We start from the raw sequence: 18736 nt of genomic DNA, 5'->3' as shown, positions 1-18736 counted from the left end.
GGAAGCCCCCCCAGCATGCTTGTTGGGGTGACGTCTGGACCAGGATGGAGCCTTCGCGAACTCACCTGCCTAAGACCCTGCATTGGACTTGGGCTTATTTCTTCCTGTGTAACAACCCCCACCACCATCACCACTTTCAAGCACTCTGTGCCAGACACTGTTCTAAGTGCTGTGCATATATTAACTCATTTGAAAGAGTACTTAAAGCTGCCTCCCAGAGTGATTTGAATCGTATGCCATGATGAGTGGAAGTTTGTAAGGCGTTAAAAGCAGACACAGCTGGGTGACACTGCTGATGAAGGTCTTTTCTAGTAAAAAAAGAAAAGAAAACCACATTTAACCTTTGTCTCTAAATGCTCACACACAAGCATGAGACGAATTGCAGTGAAAAACAACAGAAGCTTTTTAGGAAATGTACTCCGACAGGGTCCTCTTGCGTCATGCGCCTTTTATCATCCCAGCACATGGCACCTGGCCCTGGCAGGTGTTCACACAGGGTTTCTCCACCAGAACACGTGCCTCTTGATGTGTTCAGTTTTGTGTCTGGCACACTGTAGGCTCAGTTAATGTGTGTTGAATGCAGGTCTTAAGGGTTGTGTCTTTATTGGTTTGTTCTTTATTTGAAGAAAGAGGGGTGTTCTGGAAAGGAGCATCTTGTCAAGGCAGAAGGTCTTATCTGGAGAAAGGTTTAATACTTTGGGAGGAAAGTATGCTGGCAAAATACAGTCAGGCAAAAATCTCTCTCATTTACTCCCCCATGAGTCAGTTACATGTGTGTTACCCTGAGATGGATCTTCTTTCATTAACATTGAACTTAGTATTGGGAGTCATGAGATGGGTTACATTAAGTGGCCCCCCTCCACCCACACCCAGATTCCCCAGACTTTACTGTCACTCCAGGTCCATCTTGCATCTTTCTCCCAAGTTGTAAAATCCAAGAAATGTTTGTTCCGTGGGGGGAAATAGTGTTCATGGAAGAGATATGCAGACCTCAATACAGATATAAATCCAGATCTTGTAGCTTGTATGAAGGGCTTGAGCAAACAGTTTAACTTCCCTGAACCGTATTTTCATGACCTGTAAAGTAGAATAGTAGTACTAGCATCTGGGCTTGTGTGAAGTAGTAAGTAGGTATTAGTGACAGCTATTATTATGTTGTCCACATAGAATCAATAGGAAGTGAATTTAATTTCAGTCATAACCACCTTCTCTGCATTTGAATAAAATGTAAATATGATTTCTAGTTAGAAAATAAGTTTATTAGCTTTGTCACTGAGTTGGTTTTGTTTTTAAACATCAATAGTGTGACTACTGGCTTTTATTCAAAGGTTAAATTGTGGCTCAGCTGGTAAAGAATCCGCCTGCAATGTGGGAGACCTGATTTGATCCCTGGGTTGGGAAGATCCCCTGGAGAAGGGAAAGGCTACCTACTCCAGTATTCTGGCCTGGAGAATTCCTTGGACTGTATAGTCCATGGGGTCACAAAGAGTCGGACATGACTGAGTGACTTTCACTAGTGAAATTTATTTTATTTTATTTTTTTCACTAAGCTACAAATAACCCTTTTTCAAATGTTAGGTTGAAAAAGAAACTATGAAAAAGTCAAAGACATTTTAGTATGTGCTGGTCATATCCCTATATATTAATATATATCCATTGGAATTTGGATTGTTCCCATATTTATAAGTAGAGAAACTGAGTCTCGGAGAGATCAATTAATTTCCCAGAGGCAGCACAATTACATTATGAAAGTTCCAACCAGCCTTCTGATTTGTCACACAGAAAGCCATCTTTGAATTTAAACTTGGGAATCCCCGTTCTCTTTGGCCTTCCAGGTAATTCTTGGTTTAACTTTTCAACATCCTGCTTTTCTTTTTTAATATGATTGTTTGCCACGCTCCCTTCGCACAACCCCTAAGAGATAGGTGGCCTGTTTCCCAGTTTTCATGCATAACTGGAACTTTCCTTTGGGGACTTCCCTGGTGGTTCCAGTGGTTAAGACTCCACATTTCCACTGCAAGATGTACAGTTTCAATCCCTGGTCAGGAAACTAAGCCCTCATGCTGTGTGGCACAGCCAAAAATTAAAAAAAAAAAAAGAGCTTCCCTTTAATCAATTTTCAGAAGTCTCCTCCTCTGTTGATGAAGTTACCCTAACTTTAGTTTTAGCTGTTTTGATATTCTCTCAAGTTAGAACTCAGCCCTAAGTCTTTGCTCAGAATGATTCTTAGTGAGCATATGGTGTCTGGGGACTCTGGGCAAGCCAGTAGCCCCGCTATACAAACCAAAGTGGGCAGGGCTGAGCTGCAGGGCTCCCCTTCCTAGAGCATTGCTGGATTGCTGGCTGTAGCTTTTCCTTCTTTAAGAAGGAGAGAAACCAAGTTCATTATCGTGAGCTGCAAACCCCTTCAGGATTTGGTCCTGACCACCTGCCCAGCCTGGTGCCCTCCCGCTGCCCACCATGCAGCTCCAGGCCTCCGAGCTGTGACTTGTAAGATTTCCCTGGGCCTAGAATTCACCCGGCATCCTGGTCAGCCTTCATTCCAGCTTCTTGAGGAAGCTGCTCGACCAGCTGGAGTCAGTGATTTTATCACATCCCTGTGTTGTCCTGTCTGCTGTGACTGTCGCCACCAGGTCTGTCACTCTCACTGACTCCTTGAAGTCAAGGGGTGTTTTGTCATCTCTGTGGCAGCACACAGTGGGTGTTCAACACATTTAAAACCTTGCATTTATATACCTACTTCACCAAAAGTGGAAGCTTTGTGGAAATTGCAGAAATTTGTCCAGATTTTCCTGGGTAACTCAAATTTCAAAAATATCTTGTCCCATCATGAGGCGGTGTCCCTTCCACTTTTGGTTCAGAAAGCATGTTTGCCGTTTTTATAGAGTGCATGAAGGTTGCATGTGAGGGCATCTCAGTGAGTTGATACCAAGTCTTTTAAGTACCAGAGCGCTGAGTGCCTAGAGAAGCCCAGGGAGTGGAAGGTTTTGTCTAGGTGCTTGTGGAGCACAAGATCTAAGGAAAGTATTAAAAAAATATGTCTTACTGGATGTAATATGACAAAACAAACTTTTTAATGTTAGAAGCATACTCTTATACCAGTATATCATTAGTATGTACCAAAGATTTATGAAGATTACTGAGGAAAACAGCAGGATGACAAAAGTGGGTTCAAGGAGAATGCAAGAAACTGATACTCACATAGTAGGAAAGAAGTCAGATTGTGAATTCAGATACATAACCGGCTAATGTCCTGCAGGGCAGTAAAGACAAAGCTTTCAAGGTTATCTTTTTCACCAGACAAGTCATTTGCTATTTGTTTATTTTCTACATGTGAACATCTCATTTACAGAATGTGTGCCTGATGAGTAGTAAAGAGGAAGTCAGACCACTCTGTGTTTCCGGAGAGCGTCAGATGACCTTTAGGTAGACAGGTAGAATTTTTAGAGACACTGTACTTCCTCTGCCCTGCCCCCCTACCCCGCCCCCCCACTTATTTTCAAGTTTTGGACAATTTTTTCTTTTTTTTTAAACAAATCACAGTTGGGTTCAGGAGTTAAAAGATGGCTAGACCTGAGGTAGAAAAGTGTCCTTGGTGAAAGAAATTGTAGGTCGTTTTGAAATGGAATTGTGCAATTAAAAGGAAGAAGGCTGTAACAAGCAGAAAGGGTGAGGCAGGTGATTGCATTCGGAGAAACAGCCCCTCCTCCCCTCCCAAAGGCTTGTGCTGACAAGGAAGGGAGTAGGTACTTTTCCAGGGTGGATGAAGAGCTAAAGTGGGTGGGAAGTGAAATCCCTTGGAGTCGGAGGGAGCCATTGGTGGGAAGCTATGAAGCTCCTGTTTGAGAAGTTTGATTTGCTTTGAAAGATTGTTGGTCCAACAAGATACTCAAGACGGGGTGGAAGGCTGCGGTTGAAATCAAGGCAAGAGGGAGCGAAGAGATAACCCTGTGATACTGTGGAAGGTGACCTGCCAGGAATTCATAGCGAACTCACCGCAGAGGAAAGAAGAAGAAAAGAGCAACTGAAGGGGGTGCCGCAGGTCACTGTCTTTCGATTGGAACTCAAGACCTGGCTCAGGTTCTGTTGGCCCAGAGACAACGGCACCGGTCAGCTGAGCTGGGTTCTCTGGGGCTGCCCCTGATGCCCAGCCTGGGCAGGTGGCAAGAGAGCCAGGGCAGACCAGAGGCCGTCCGAGAACGACTTGGTTTCCCTTTGTCTTTTCTTTTCTCTCTTAATTTTTCAGTGTATTATTTTATTACATAATACTTGATATATGCAGAGGAGTGTGTGACACATTTGTGTGTGTTATGAAACACAAGCATTTGAGAACCTCCACCTCCCTGCCTAATTTTCCTCTGTGGTTTCTTTGCCAGTAAAGGGTTCACTCATCCCTCACTTAAAATATAGGATACCTGAGTCACCCGCTTGTCATCCTGTGTCATTCGGCATCTCCTCCAGCCTCCCTCTCCCCAGGACTGTGACCCAGGATTCCCCTGAAGTACATGATTCTACCCCTGTGCTCTGAGCTTCTTAGCAAATGAATGTGTCTCCGGGTGTTTGAGTGGATTGATTTTTTTTTTTTTTTTTTTAGTTGAGAGATCTCTAGAATAATTTTATCTGTAGAGCTGCCATAGCATATAATTTCAAAGAATATCTTGAGGATATTTCATTTCTTGAGTACTTAATTTCAAGAAATTTCATAAGTGGTCACATCTTCTATGGAAATATTGACTCCAAGTCACTAGATTTGGAGGGTACTTGTTGTCAGATCACACATTTACACAAAATAATAGTGTACAAATAAAACAAACCTTATTAATGTCTCTAAAAGTCCTAATATTCCCTTGGGTCGGGCAGGGGGCTCATTCCACTAGTTGTCATCTCTCAGTTATTCTAGTTTAAACTCTAAATTCTTCACAATTCAGTCTCTTTTCTTTTCCCACCTCCCTTTGAGTCTTCTTAAATGCTGCATCAAGGAAAGAGTTCTGTGGCATATGACCCAAATCCTTAGAGATTCTGTTCTTCAATTATTAGTGGGTTTTGCCATGGGTGACTTGTCTCTTCTGATTCCTGGACTGGTATTTGTTGAGGTGCAACTGGACCTGCCTTGCTTTCTGAATTGTCTTTCAGGGTCTGATTGTTGGCCCCTGCCATAGATAGAGCATACTCAGGCTTCTTTATCACATGTTCAAGCCATTGCCACACATCTCTGAAACACAGGGGAATTTTGGCATTCTCCAGAAAACAGAAGGTCTTCAGATTTACCTTGTGCAAATGCTGTCTTTCCAGTGCACATTTGATAAGACACCATGGATACACGAGGCTCTTAGAGAAATGCCCTCCCCTTATTGCTGTGCCTATAGAATAGACGCATGCATCCTTCTCCTGATGTTATCAGATTCTCTGATAACTGTGTGTGCTCAGCCTCTTAATCGTGTCTGACTCTTCGCAACCCCATGGACTGTAGCCTGCCAAGCTCCTCTTCCCATGGAATTTTCCAGGCAGGAATCCTGGAGTGTTGCCATTTCTTACTCCAGGGTGGATCGATTGTTAAGGCAGCAGTTTGCCTGTTGTTGCTGTCCCTCTGTTCCTTCTGGTCGTGTTTGCACTTCAGGGCTCCTCTGTTGAGGGGAGTGGTTGACAGCCCAGCTCCTTTACTGCTCCTCCAGGTGACCTGGATGGGGATAACAGATGTTTCAGGTCCTGAGAAAGCAGGGGTGATCACAAATAGCAAAATGGTGGACAAATGAAAAGTCACCTTACCACTAACCCTCAGGTTCGATATGGATCTACATTGGACTTTTTTTTTTTTTTTTTTTTTCAGATTCTTTAATTAGAAAAAAAATCCTAGGAGGGGAGACAGGTTCATCAGCTTGAAAGCGGGATATGTTTTGGGGATTAGATTTTGTGTTACCTCCCTCTCCCCCACTGGTTATGGTCTCTCTCGTTCCACACACATCACATACCATGCTTCTGTGTTCTCAAGTTTGTTGCTCAGGTCTAATGTGAAAGATGAACAAAAGTAAGTGAAGAAGGTTTAGGTCAGTATCCTTATGATGTTGGGAATGAGGAACAGAAACCAAGTAATTTTACTACACAGGATTAAAATTGTTCTGCTGTAATGCAACGTACATGTTACTGAAAAGTACTGCACTCTGCAGAATTACACAGTAAAAACCACAGAGCTTATGGGGAAAGTGGGGTTAGGTTCTCAATACTCAGAAACTTCGTAGGAGACCAGAAAACACAGAGAAAAAAATAAATAGGCATTCTGAAAAAAAAAGATAGGGAGGTACAAACTACCATGTATAAAATAAACGAACTACAAGGATATATTTATTTATTGTACAGCACAGGAACAATAGCCAGTATTTTATAATAACCTTAAATAGAGTATATTTAATTTTTAAGATTTTGAATCACTGTGTTGTAAAACTGAAACTAACATTTTGTTAATTGACTATAGCCCAATAAAAAAATTTTAATTTAAATGCTAAAAATAAACAACTAAGATAGCAACCCCTAAAACAGTTTTACAGATGTTAAGTGGCTTGGAAATACAGCACTCTACCTTGAAAAAGACCCGAGGTTTGCTTGTGGAAGTGAGTGTTGGAAAGTTATAGCTCATGAGTTACTGTGAAGTGATGGAAGAAGGGCTATCTGAAGTCCAGTGGAAATTCTGACCCCAGATGTGGATGGTTATAGCTCATGATACATGCAAGTGACGAAGCTGGTAGATGTTTGAGGTGTGTGCATTTTTTGTTTTCCTGTGTGGCTTATTTCAGCTGGGTGTGGTTTTATGCATTTTTTAGTGTTTCTTTAATGCGTAAGTAAACACAAAATTTATGCCCAAATTATTCCCTAATATATCCAGTTCGTTGGAAAAAAATCTGAATTTTCCAAAAATAAAGTGAAAGCAAAACTATCAGAAACCACTATGTATAACATGTACTAGTGAATACTGAGTGCCTGGCACTGTGCTGTAGATTCTATGTGAGTTATCTCTGAACAACACGATGAGCTCAGTATACTTGTTAGCCACATTCCCTAGGTGAGAAGACTGTGACTCAGAGAGGTAAAACTTAGCCCAGGTTACAGGGCTAGGACAAGGTGACTCTCACGACTGTGCCATTCTCTTTCCTGAGCAAAAACAAATAAACTAACAAAGTGGGGCTAATACTTAAGGAAAAGCAAAATCCATAATATATAAAAGTTTTTCAAATCAGTAAAAAGAGACAAATAGCCCAGTAGAAAAATGAACAAAGGTCAAGAGCAGGCAGTTTGCAAAGAAGGAATACAAATGGCCAGTGAAATGGGGGGAATGACGTTTAACCTCATTTAATACTCATTCATGTCAATCAGAACAATTAGATGTTTTTTTCTCATTATCAAATGGACAGAAATAAATGTGGGAAAACACTGGCAGGAATATAGATTGTTATAACATTTTTGAAGTATATATAGAATACCTGTCTGTTGACCCAGCCCTCCAATTTCTAGAACTTTATCCTAAGAAAATAAATAATCAGATAAGTGGGAAAAGATCTTTGTTCAAGATTTTTGTAAGAGTTGTTCATCATGCCAAAAAGATGAAAGCATTCATTGATCATCACCAAGTGATGAACCAAGTGGTTAGATCCTGGTACATTAATACAGTGGAATACAGTGCCGAACAGCACAGCACAGTGCAACATGAATGTCGGGCTCTCAGAAAGGATGGTATTCTGTCCATAGTGGTTGACACTACATACTCTTCATGTTTTATTAAGCGAAAGAAACAGGGACAAAATAGCATCTCCCCAGTGTGATCCCGTTTTTGTAAAACCATCCCATGTTTGTGCATGCTTGTGTTTGCAAGCAAACCTTGAATGGGAAGAAGTCTGGAAAGATACACACCAAACCACTGATGGTAGATGTCTCTGGGTGATGGAATTGCTGGATGATTTTCTTTTTCATTTATTTTTTTTCTAAATTTTTCTGTAGTGAATATGTTATTTTTATGGTTTAAAAAAGATAATTATTTTAAAACATTGTCTAGGGACTTCCCTGGCAGCCCAGGGGTTAAGACTTCGCCTTCCTGTGCAGGGGGTGCAGGTTGGACTCCTGGTCAGAGAGCTATCCCACATACCTCATGGCCAAAAGACCAAAACAAAAAGCAGAAGCAACATTGTAACAAATTCAATAAAGACTAAAAATTGTCCACATCTAAAAAAAAATCTTTAAGAAAACATTGTCTAACCCAAGAGCCATAATAAATACAAAATATAAGAATAAATGACCTTTGTAAAACAGTTCTAGCACCTAACAGGGCTCAGTAACAAACACCCACAGAAAGGATTTTTGACCACCTGTAGTATTGGAGACGATATTACCCCATTTGGAGCTTCAGATTCTTTATTTCTGACCAAAATTAATCTGATTGGATTTCAGGTTACCTCATTCTCAGGGCTTCCCTGGTGGCTCAGAGGTTAAAGCGTCTGCCTGGAATGTGGGAGACCTGGGTTCAATCCCTGGGTCAGGAAAATCCCCTGGGTCGGGAAGATCCCCTGGAGAAGGAAATGGCAACCCACTCCAGTACTCTTGCCTGGAGAATCCCACGGAGGGAGGAGCCTAGTAGGCTACAGTCCATGGGGTCGCAAAGAGTCGGACAGGACTGAGCGACTTCACTTTCACTTTCATTCTCAGGTAGATGCCACTGGACCTAGCCAAACACAGTGGCTTATGTTACCTCCAGGTCCCAGGCCCCGTAAAGTACACGTGAACTTGGGATCTCTTTGGATGAAACCTGGGACTGTCACGCACAGGTGACAGCCAGAGCCTCTAATTTTGGTTACGTGATCAGAACCCACATGTAGTTTCTTGGGGCCCAGCTTACTTTATCAGGCAACTTGAATCTTAGTTTATGAAGCAGCTAAACACAGGAGGGTAGCTTGGTGGGGAAGGTGACTGACAGGAGCACCCCTCCACCCCACCCAGTGAACTGGGCTTTGCAGGCCTCAGGCGGTGGCCCAGCTCCCAGGATGCCTGTCCTCCATGTCTCGCCCAGCTGCATTTTCAAAGCTCCATAAAAATACCCAGACTTCCCCATGGCTCAGTGGGAAAGAATCCACCTGCCAATGCAGGAGACACGGATTTGATCCCTGGCCTGGGAAGATCCCACTAAACCCGTGAGCCACAGCTGTTGGGCCTGTGCTCTGCAACAAGAGAAGCCACAGCTGTGAGAAGCCCACGCACCGCCACTAGGGAAAAGCCCACACAGCAAAGAAGACCCAGCATGGCCAAACAGAAAGACAATTATTTAAACAGAAAACAACGACCTGCCTTCCCTTAGGCCTCCCTTTTCCAGGTTTCATGGCTCTTGGCGGACACAGGAGCCTGCGTGACCAGGGCACACGAGTGATGGGCACAGGGAAGCGCCAGGACATGTGGGGCGCTCCCAGGGAGTACCCTGAGGCACAGAGGAGACCTGCGCCCGCGCCGCCTCCCCTCTGTCACGCAGCCAGCTGGGCCGGGGAGGCCTGGCGGGCCTGCTGCAGCAGTGCCTCCAGAGCCTCTTCCTTACTTCTTCCTTCACAGGCTCAGTCTCCACAGCCCCTCTGTGCCTCTCAGCCCAGTGCCCGTCTGCCTGGCTGGAGATGGCTCTGCTAGAGCTCATCATGTGTGGGTTGAAAGGATTTTCTTTTTTTTTGTTTTTTAATTTAAACAGTCACATTCCATCTGCCTAACACACCCTGCTTTGTGAGCTAAGCTGTATGGCCTCTGCATGTGACTTTTCCCCAGCCAGCCCAAGTGTCCCCCCACAAAAGTTTCTGGAGAGCACTCGACAAGGCAGGTGGAGCCAAGCACCTGTGTGCTAGGGCTTCAGAGGCCCCAGTGCCAGGGATCTTTGTAAGGGTCAGCCTCTCACCAAGCACTTCACATACATTATCTTATTAATCCTCACCACAAAGAAACCACGTCTTCTTGTGACATCCTCTTGTGAGGAAACAGGGATGTGGAAAGAAGTGACTTGCCCATGTTCATACAGTGGATTAGATTGGAGATCCACTTGGTGCCAAACCTGTGCCCGTCTGCCCTCCGGCCTCTTTTACCCTCCTTCCCTTTCCATGGATTAGGGCAGTTAGTGGGGGAGTAAGAGTCTTATGGCTTACAAAGTAGTCCTCTGTGTTGATTCCCTAGCGGGGAGATATTATGGGAAGGCTCAACAAATTACTAGGTTTCTCTTAATCACTTTCTTAAAGCATTTTAAAGAAATTGTGCTTGGAATGTGTCAGCACTGAATTGTTTTGCTTAAATTTTGTGCAAATTTGAGGATATTTCTCAATAATCATGTATGACAAATTGGAATTAGTTGGTGCAGGTTACAGTTATCTGTGGCATTCTGCCCACTCCTCCCTCCCACAGGTGACGGGCTGAGTAGGAATGGAGCTGAGTGCCGAGGTGTTGGTAACTAATGCCATGTAGTCATTTAATCTTGTGAGGTGCTGTTTTTCCAGCAGGTTGAACTGACTGAACATACAAGTGTGCTGAACTGCTAGGTCACTCTAGAAACCCCTGGGTAGCTTTCTACTTGCCTAACATAAGACTCTTCATAGCCCAGATTCACACACGCACGACGAGCACATGCACACACCCACAGTTAGAGACCTGGGAAGGACTTGCTGGTGGAGGTTTGGAGAATGATTAGAGATAGTGCTTAGGGGCTTTTGTTTGTTTTTCTTTCTTTGTGTGACCAGATCAGAGCATCCTGCCACCTTGAGGGTTTGAGAGGAGGGTGCCACAGTTTAGGAACACAAGGGGTAGCTTCTTGGGAATATATTGGAAAGGAAAAGGGAGAGCATGTGGACCGGGTAGAGGATTGTAGATCTGAAAATACCTGGGACACAGCTGAGGCCCCAGACTTGCAGCCCTATGGGGAGGGAAGGGGTCATGAGAGGTGAGCAGTTGGTCGTGGATTAAATTCGGTCTGGGTAAACCTTTGGGAGGATGAACCAGGGGAAGAGGCCCTGGAAGCAGGCTTGTGGCCCTCAGGGCTGGGGATTTAGGGTCCCAGGTACTTAAGAGCACGATCTAGAAGAGGGGCATGGTCTCCACTGGACACATGCCCTTGGCCCCACGGACTCCTTGCCCAAAGGAAAGGGGCACAGCTAGAGGAGTCGAGGGCCTGGGTTGTTCTGCCCTGACCTTCTGACGGTGCAGTGGAAGAACTCGAAGGTGGGAGGCCAAGAACTGGTTCTCATCCTTGCTGTGTCCTGATGCGCTGTGTGACCTTGGCCGAGTGATTTCCCTGTTTTCAACCTCGCGTAAGATCTTTCCTTCGGGGCCATCACCTTCATCATCCTTGCGGGTTCCATTGCCCAGGATGGAGGGAAGGCGCAGAGCTAGCCTGTGGTGAGGAGAGTCAGGGTCTGGCCGACTCCTGCTCTGCCGTGGGAGCAATGCTGGCCAGGACTGGAGGTGGCCTCACAGTGCCAGGCTGCTGAGCCCCAAAGACTTAAGGCGGCGACTCCTCCAACTGTAAAATGGGGCTAGCAGCCCCCTCCAAAGGCAGCACACACCCAGCACAGAGGCGGCTCCTGTTAGACCTGATGCAGACAATGAGGAAAGCAGGCAGGGCGGGCCTGGAGGTGGTGAGGAGGGAGAGGAACAGGAGCCACGGGAAGTCCTGTCCCGCTCACCCAGGGTCAGCCATGTTGGCCTCGTTGAGTCCCCGCGCGCAAAAGAGGCCACCTGTCTCTGCCCTGGTCTTGGGAAAGCTGTTGGATTTTCTCATGCCTCAGTTGCTGCTGTCCAGCTGCTAAGTCACGTTCCTGTCTCCGTGACCCCGCGGACTGCAGCACACCAGGCCTCCCTGTTCCTCCCTATCTCCCGGAGATTGCCCAAGTTCTCATGCCTCAGGTTTTTAAGCAAATTTAAAAGTTAATCAACATCTTGTTCGTTTATGATGCTAAATACTTTTCAAGTTTATTTCCTATTTTTAGATCCAAAGCTACACCACAAACAAGTACAACCAAGACGTTTTATCTCACATTTACCCACTAAACTAGACTTTTTGGACGGCAATAAAATTCCCCCTCTCCGTGTGTTCACAGAGATGCTGCAGTTCGTCAGCAATCAAGTGGGCGAGTTCCCTGACTTGTTCTCAGAGCCGCTCTGCAGCTCCTTCCCCGGCGGTGGCAGTGGCAGCGGCGGTGGCAGCGGCGGTGGCAGCGGCGGTGGCAGCGGAGCCGGGAGTGGGGACCCCTCCGGGCAGCGGCCCTTCAGCCAGGTCCCGCTGCCGGCCTTCTCCCCCTCGGCCACCTCCTCGCAGGCTGCGACCCTCCAGGTCAAGGCGCCCGCCGCCTCGGGTCCCACCCCTGCAAGGGCGGCCCCGGTTCTGCAGCCCCGCCCCCAGCCGCAGCCCCCGCCCCCTGCCCCGCTGCCGCCGCAGACCGTCATGATCACCTCGACCTTCAGCACAGCTCCGCAGACGAGGATCATCCAGCAGCCCGTCATCTACCAGAATGCAGCTACCAGCTTTCAAGGTGACTTGAGAACTCATGCCATAGCCTTTAGTGGGTTCAAAAGTTTTCAGGCCAGTCTGCAGATACTGCGGAGGCAGATGGAGAAGAGTTCTGTCTTCTGGGGATGACGGAATCTTAGTGACCTAGCCTGGTCTGAATGAGCTTTTGGTTAACTGAGCCTGGTGGTGCAGGATCAGGTTCCCGCTCTTCAGATACCTTAATGTCTATTGGGTCTACTTCAGGGATTCGTGGTCACAGACTCCTGACAGGCACAGTAGGCTCAGGGCTATCCTGAGAACTAGAGGTGGAGGCTTGTATGAAATGGGTCTTGAAACTTAACCCAGGCCCCAGGAGGATCGCAGCTCCTATAGGTTGAGAACCCCGCATCCAGCCAACATCTGAGCGTCCACCACTGAGAGGAGCGCAGCTTTGACGTGGGCACCCTGTCTCCTGAAGTGGCGGGCCTCAGAGTGGGCCCTCAGCCGTGTGCGGAGTAAACCAGCAACCTTCTGCACTGTGCAGTGTCCCAGCCCCTTTTCGTGGGTGGGATTTCTCTCTGACCCTGTGGGGAGCCCAGGGTGTGATTAGTCCTGCTGTACTAATTTATTTCACAGGCTCTGCCAGCTCTTCAGCTGGCTTCAGGGGTTTCAGGGCTGGGGAAAGGCGACAGAGCAAAAAGCCAAAACAGTCATCCCAAAGTACACTTTCCATTCATTTCCTGGGAGCCAATGAAGCCCCAGGAGTTGGTTCTAACATCTGTTGACTCGCTCACTGGGGACAGCCATATGCTGTTTAGCTCCCCTCACCTCCACTCCAGCACCTGGAGTAATGAAATAGCTTCTACTCGTTCGCTCAGAAATTAAGGCAGCCCTCACAGGATCTCTTGTCCACTTGACCTGCTTGTGGACGGCTCTCCACATCCTGTCCAGAAGCAGGCAGGGAGCTGGGGTCCTTCCGAGGCACGCGGTTACAGCGCAGCTGCAGTGACAGAATGACTCCTCGTCCGTGTGACTTCTCTTCTCCTCTCCCCAAGTCCTTCAGCCTCAAGTCCAGAGCCTAGTGACCTCCTCCCAGGTGCAGCCAGTCGCCATCCAGCAGCAGGTGCAGACGGTGCAGGCCCAGCGGGTGCTGACGCAGACGGCCAGTGGCACGCTGCAGACCCTGGCCCCGGCCACAGTGCAGACAGTGGCTGCACCCCAGGTGCAGCAGGTCCCGGTAGGTGGCTGGCAGGAGTCCCGGGAGGCCTTGGTAGGGGCTCTCGGCCAGTCTGTGATGGAGCATGGGGTCTACATACCAAGCAGGGCCAGCAGGGTGTGAGGGAGCCACTGGTGGGGGCAGATTGGGGCCACTGGACCTTACGAAGCACCCATGAGACCCAGTAGAGATGACCTCTGTGGGTGGACACTGGCAATCCTATAAACTCAGTAAATGCTGGTGTATTAACTTATTTGCACATGTAATGGGTATAAAACTGAAAACAGATGTGCTAAAATGTTTTTAAGACATGCATCACAGTGGACTGTATTTCTAACTAATGAAGTAATTTATCTTAAAAAATCCAGGTTTACCATTTTTGCTTCTCAGCCATGTACCTGGCATTCCTCAGTCTGTCCATAATCAGATCTCTCTCTCCCCTCCACAGTCCCTCCGCGCCATGCCGTCTCCGTGCTAACTAGGCTCCTGGCACTGCTCGTATTGAAGCCTTTCAACCTTCCATTCCAAGACCCTCTTTGTTGTTGTTGGTTAGTCGCTGAGTTGTAGCCGATTCTTGTGAACCCCATGGACCGTGGCCTGCCAGCCTCCTCTGTCCATGGGGTTTCCCAGGCAAGAAAACTGGAATGGGTTGCCATTTCTTTCTCAGGGGTGTCTTCCTGACCCAGGGATCCAGCCACCTCTTCTGCATGGCAGGCAGATCCTTTACCACTGAGCCACTCCAGAAGCGAAGCCCCAAACCCTCTTTAGCTATGCTCTTTCTCCCCCTCAACCCAGTAGTCAAGCTACATTCTCAGTTTTATGAAAATTTTATCATTCTTGTCTGGAGGGTCTTTGCAGCAAGAAGTAGCACAAAACAGAAAAATAGCACTGCCAGGACTTCCCTGGTGGTCCAATGGTTAGGACTTTACCCGTCCACTGCAAGGGGTATGGGTTCCATCTCTGGTCTGAGAACTTAAGGTCTCATATGCTGGATGGTGCAGCCAAAAGAGGGAAAAAGAGAAATACAGTGCTAGCTTCCTTTTCCATGCAGGTCCTGGTACAGCCTCAGATCATCAAGACAGACTCCCTTGTCCTGACCACACTGAAGACAGATGGCAGCCCCGTGATGGCCGCAGTCCAGAACCCCGCCCTCACTGCCCTCACCACCCCCATCCAGACAGCCGCCCTGCAAGTTCCGGTAAGAGCTGTGCTCCCTCTTTCTTGGGGGTATTAGGCCTCAGAGATGTTAACAAAGCCTCCAGACCCTGAATAGATGCAGAAACTGTATAGAATGTGTCAGTCAAATTGCACAATCATCCCTTTTTAGTTTTTTTTCCCCCTTGAGAAGTACCAGCACCTAGTGTTTTGTGGGAGTCCTAGGGTTTATGAGGAGCAAGGGAGGGACCGCAGAGGAGCTGCAGGTCCACACGGGACCATCCGCCTCTTAGGTCCTGCCGATGGGGGTTTAGCTTCTGAAGGACCCTAGGCAGGGAAGGGCTTCAAGGTGGGTCATGCAAGGTCCCTTACTTAAGGTGTAGGGTCTTAGTCACTGTCCGCATCTTGTGGCCGGAGAGTCTGACAGAGAAAAGTGATCAGAAGTCGAAAGTAAGCATTATTCATAAAAGCCCAAAACCAGAATCAACCCAGCTATCCATTCAAAAAGAACTATTGATATATACAGCTACATGGCTGGCCTTCAGAAATAGTATGCTGAGCAAAAGATGCTGATCACAAAGAATTCATGCTGATGTTTCCAGGGTATGAAGTCTAAGAAGACAGTGATAGAGGTCAGAGCAGTGATTACAAAGACGGGGAAGGGGCGTGTGGGAACTTTCTCGGGAAACAGAAAGGGTCTGTGTCTTCATAAGGGTTATGCTGGTTACACACACTGTATTACATACATCACAATTCCATTAAGTTGTACAGTTGAAATGTGTACTTTTGATTGTGAATTATTTCTTGATGACTCATGCATTTGAGAAGTGTTTTATCTGCTCATTGGCCATTTGGATATTGAGGCCATTTGTTGAAGAAAATAAAACTAAAATTAGTGAAAATAGAAACCAAGAGAAGGAAAAGCATATCTGAGGGGAAAACAGGGGGATGCCTCCATAGTTGGTGTGTTTATTTAATAAAATGGTTGATTGTCACTTCTGCCCTTGAGATTTTTGATGGTCGAATGGTATAAGGAAATCCAATAAGTTAGTTCTCCGTCATGTGAGAGGAAAACATGTGTCACACACAGGAGAAAGTTTTGAGGTTGGTGCAGCATTGTACACGAGCTCAGAGGCGGCTGATGGGTTGACAGCAAAGCAGAAACTAGACATTTTCTGGCATCCTTACACCAAAGGTTGGCGTTGATCCACACTAATGCTGTTGTGGCAACAGGCTAACCAGCAGTGACTCTGAAAGGGCACAGTGCCCAAGATACCGTGGCTTCCAGGGCTTCCAGACTTGATTATCCCAAGCAGGGCATCAGACCACACAAAGCATTTTCAGGTGATGCTATGTGGCCAGGGCCAGCGGGTTCGTGTCCTGAGGTTGCTTTCCTTATGCTAACCAGGCCATCATTCTGCCCTTGTGTCTGTTCTAGACCCTGGTGGGCAGCAATGGGACCATTCTGACCACAATGCCTGTGATGATGGGACAAGAGAAGGTGCCCATTAAGCAGGTCCCCGGGGGAGTCAAGCAGCTCGAGCCTCCCAAGGAAGGAGAAAGGCGGACGACGCACAACATCATCGAGAAGCGGTATCGCTCCTCCATCAACGACAAAATCATTGAGTTGAAGGACCTGGTCATGGGGACTGATGCCAAGGTGGGTGTCAAGCAGAATTTTATCTCATGCCCCGTCATCTCCCCTCTGTCTGTCTTTGCTCTTGGAATTTAGGGAAGACCCAGGCCCAAGCGAGTGAATGCAGGAATAGTTAAAGGTGCTTTCTTATTAAAGCATCTTGGTGTTTTGAAATTCTATAAAGTGTTAGCTGTTGGGAGTTGGTCAGGCAGTAGCTTGCCTGGACCTTTGACTCTGCTCTGCAATGATGGCTACTCACCGCCCCCCACAACCATCATGTCACAGGCCCCCACTGCTCACCCATGGCCAAGTACAGGACCGTGTGCACCTCTTAGTCAGCTGATGGCATTTTTGGCAAATGTTTAATCATATTCAGGGATGGCTAGCAATATTTTAACCTTTTAGGGAGGAGATAAAATGTAGATTGGGTCTTTGACCAAGAACAAATAAGAAGAAATTTATTTTTCATGTATCTCTGGTATTTCAATTAATGTATCTTTTGGCTTTGCCATGTAGATTTTTTGAATCTATTATCTGTTTATCTTTACCTCTATTTTCAAAGAAAATACAATTTTCTTGGTAGCCCTCAAATCTGAAAGGTACTGATACACCTTTATTTAAGATAACCATCCAACAGTGCTCTGGTTTTTTGTCGCTTATTTTCCTTAAAGTTTGTTTTGGTGCTAGGATTATCACAAGAAGTAGGAATAACAGCTCATATTTAGTGCTGCTGTGTGCCAGGCCAGAGGCTAAGCTCTTTACACATATTATCTCTTTTAACCCTCATGGCAAGCTTATGACTCATATATTGTCATTATCCCTATTTGACAGAGGAGGAAAAGTGAGGTTCAGAGATGCTGAGTAACTTGTCCTGGGTTACACAGCTAGTTAGTGGAAGAATCAGGATCTGAACCCAGCAAGGACCTCCCACTCCAGAACCTGAGCTCTGGGCCTCTGCTGCCCTCACTGTGCAGGCTGGTCTGATGCCGCTGTGTTTCTCACCCGTCTTCCTTCTCAGATGCACAAGTCTGGCGTTCTGAGGAAGGCCATCGACTACATCAAATACTTGCAGCAGGTCAATCATAAACTGCGCCAGGAGAACATGGTGCTGAAGCTGGCCAATCAGAAGAGCAGTGAGTGTGCTCGTTATAGGAGGGGTCCTGTGCTGGGCTGGAGAGGCCCATGGGTATGTGTGTGAGGCGCCACCACGGGCGAAGCTGCAGCAGGGGCTATGCATCCCTCCTAGCCCCACCCTGGCCCAGGCTGAGTGTTATAAAACCGACTGTTTGCCAGGTAGGGTTTTCTTTACAGAGCTCCTGAAGGGCATCGACCTGGGCAGCCTGGTGGACAATGATGTGGACTTGAAGATCGATGACTTTAATCAGAATGTCCTTCTGATGTCGCCTCCGGCCTCTGACTCAGGGTCCCAGGCCGGCTTCTCCCCCTACTCCATCGACTCAGAGCCAGGAAGCCCTCTATTGGATGATGCAAAGGTAATGAGCTTTGGAAATCCCTAACCGTGGGAATCTCTCCCATCTCCCGTAGTTAATAGTGGGGAGATTGCAGACAGAGGTCCAGGCCAGGTGTTCAGAGGCCTCGAGCTGGAGAGGAGCAAGAATTCTGTGAAACTAGGCACATACTGAAAACTAAAGAGAAAGAAGACTGACTGTATGTGGGGAGACAGCCCCTGGTTTTATTGGTCTTTGCTGAAAGGACCCATCAGAGAGAAATGAGGGCCAAGTCCAGAACGGGGACACCCAGCAGCTGTCAGGCGGAGCTAGGAGTCGGTGGCGATGCCTCATTGCTTTCCTCGCCTGTAATGAGCTTGGCAAGACTGCTTTGTGAGGTTGTTCAGTTGGGTTAGGATGAAGCTGCCTTTGGGTCCTCTTTGGGAAATGATTACAATTTGCAGTCTTAACAGATAACATTCCTACCAAGGGCCTTTAATTGTGGAAGAAAGCCCATGGCAATTGTTTAATGGAGTTAGTTAGAAGAGACTCAAGCCTAATGATTTTCCTAGGACCCTGTGGAGACCACTGGGGTTTGTGCTGTATTTTGACACTGGCAGTTTCTGGCTTCAAAAGCACAAGTTTCCTTCTACCATAAGTTGTTGATCAGACTATTTATTGTAGCATCTGTTTAATTTTATTAAGGAAGCTCTATTTTTGAAATATTTTATAAGTGTGATTCTGTTTGGAAACACAAGTCTATATGACATATACCTTGAATTGGTTAAGTGTCTGAA

The 18736-nt window shown here is 46.7% G+C and overlaps 1 protein-coding gene across 1 annotated transcript in view; it reads left to right on the top strand.

Moving 5' to 3' along the window:
• The window catches only part of SREBF2 (sterol regulatory element binding transcription factor 2), a 61777-nt gene that overhangs the window by 12524 nt on the left and 30517 nt on the right, over positions 1-18736 (top strand). Inside the window, exons 2-7 of the mRNA XM_040233194.1 lie at positions 12096-12527; positions 13540-13721; positions 14752-14898; positions 16294-16515; positions 17510-17624; positions 17803-17984. Coding sequence (XP_040089128.1) covers positions 12096-12527; positions 13540-13721; positions 14752-14898; positions 16294-16515; positions 17510-17624; positions 17803-17984 — 1280 coding nt within the window. The remainder of the gene's footprint in view (positions 1-12095; positions 12528-13539; positions 13722-14751; positions 14899-16293; positions 16516-17509; positions 17625-17802; positions 17985-18736) is intronic.

Source organism: Oryx dammah, unplaced genomic scaffold (genome assembly GCF_014754425.2).
Source record: "Oryx dammah isolate SB20612 unplaced genomic scaffold, SCBI_Odam_1.1 HiC_scaffold_29, whole genome shotgun sequence".
NCBI classification, from domain to species: domain Eukaryota; kingdom Metazoa; phylum Chordata; class Mammalia; order Artiodactyla; family Bovidae; genus Oryx; species Oryx dammah.
Note: the sequence above shows the minus strand (reverse complement) of the source record. Positions and strands in the feature narration are given on the sequence as shown.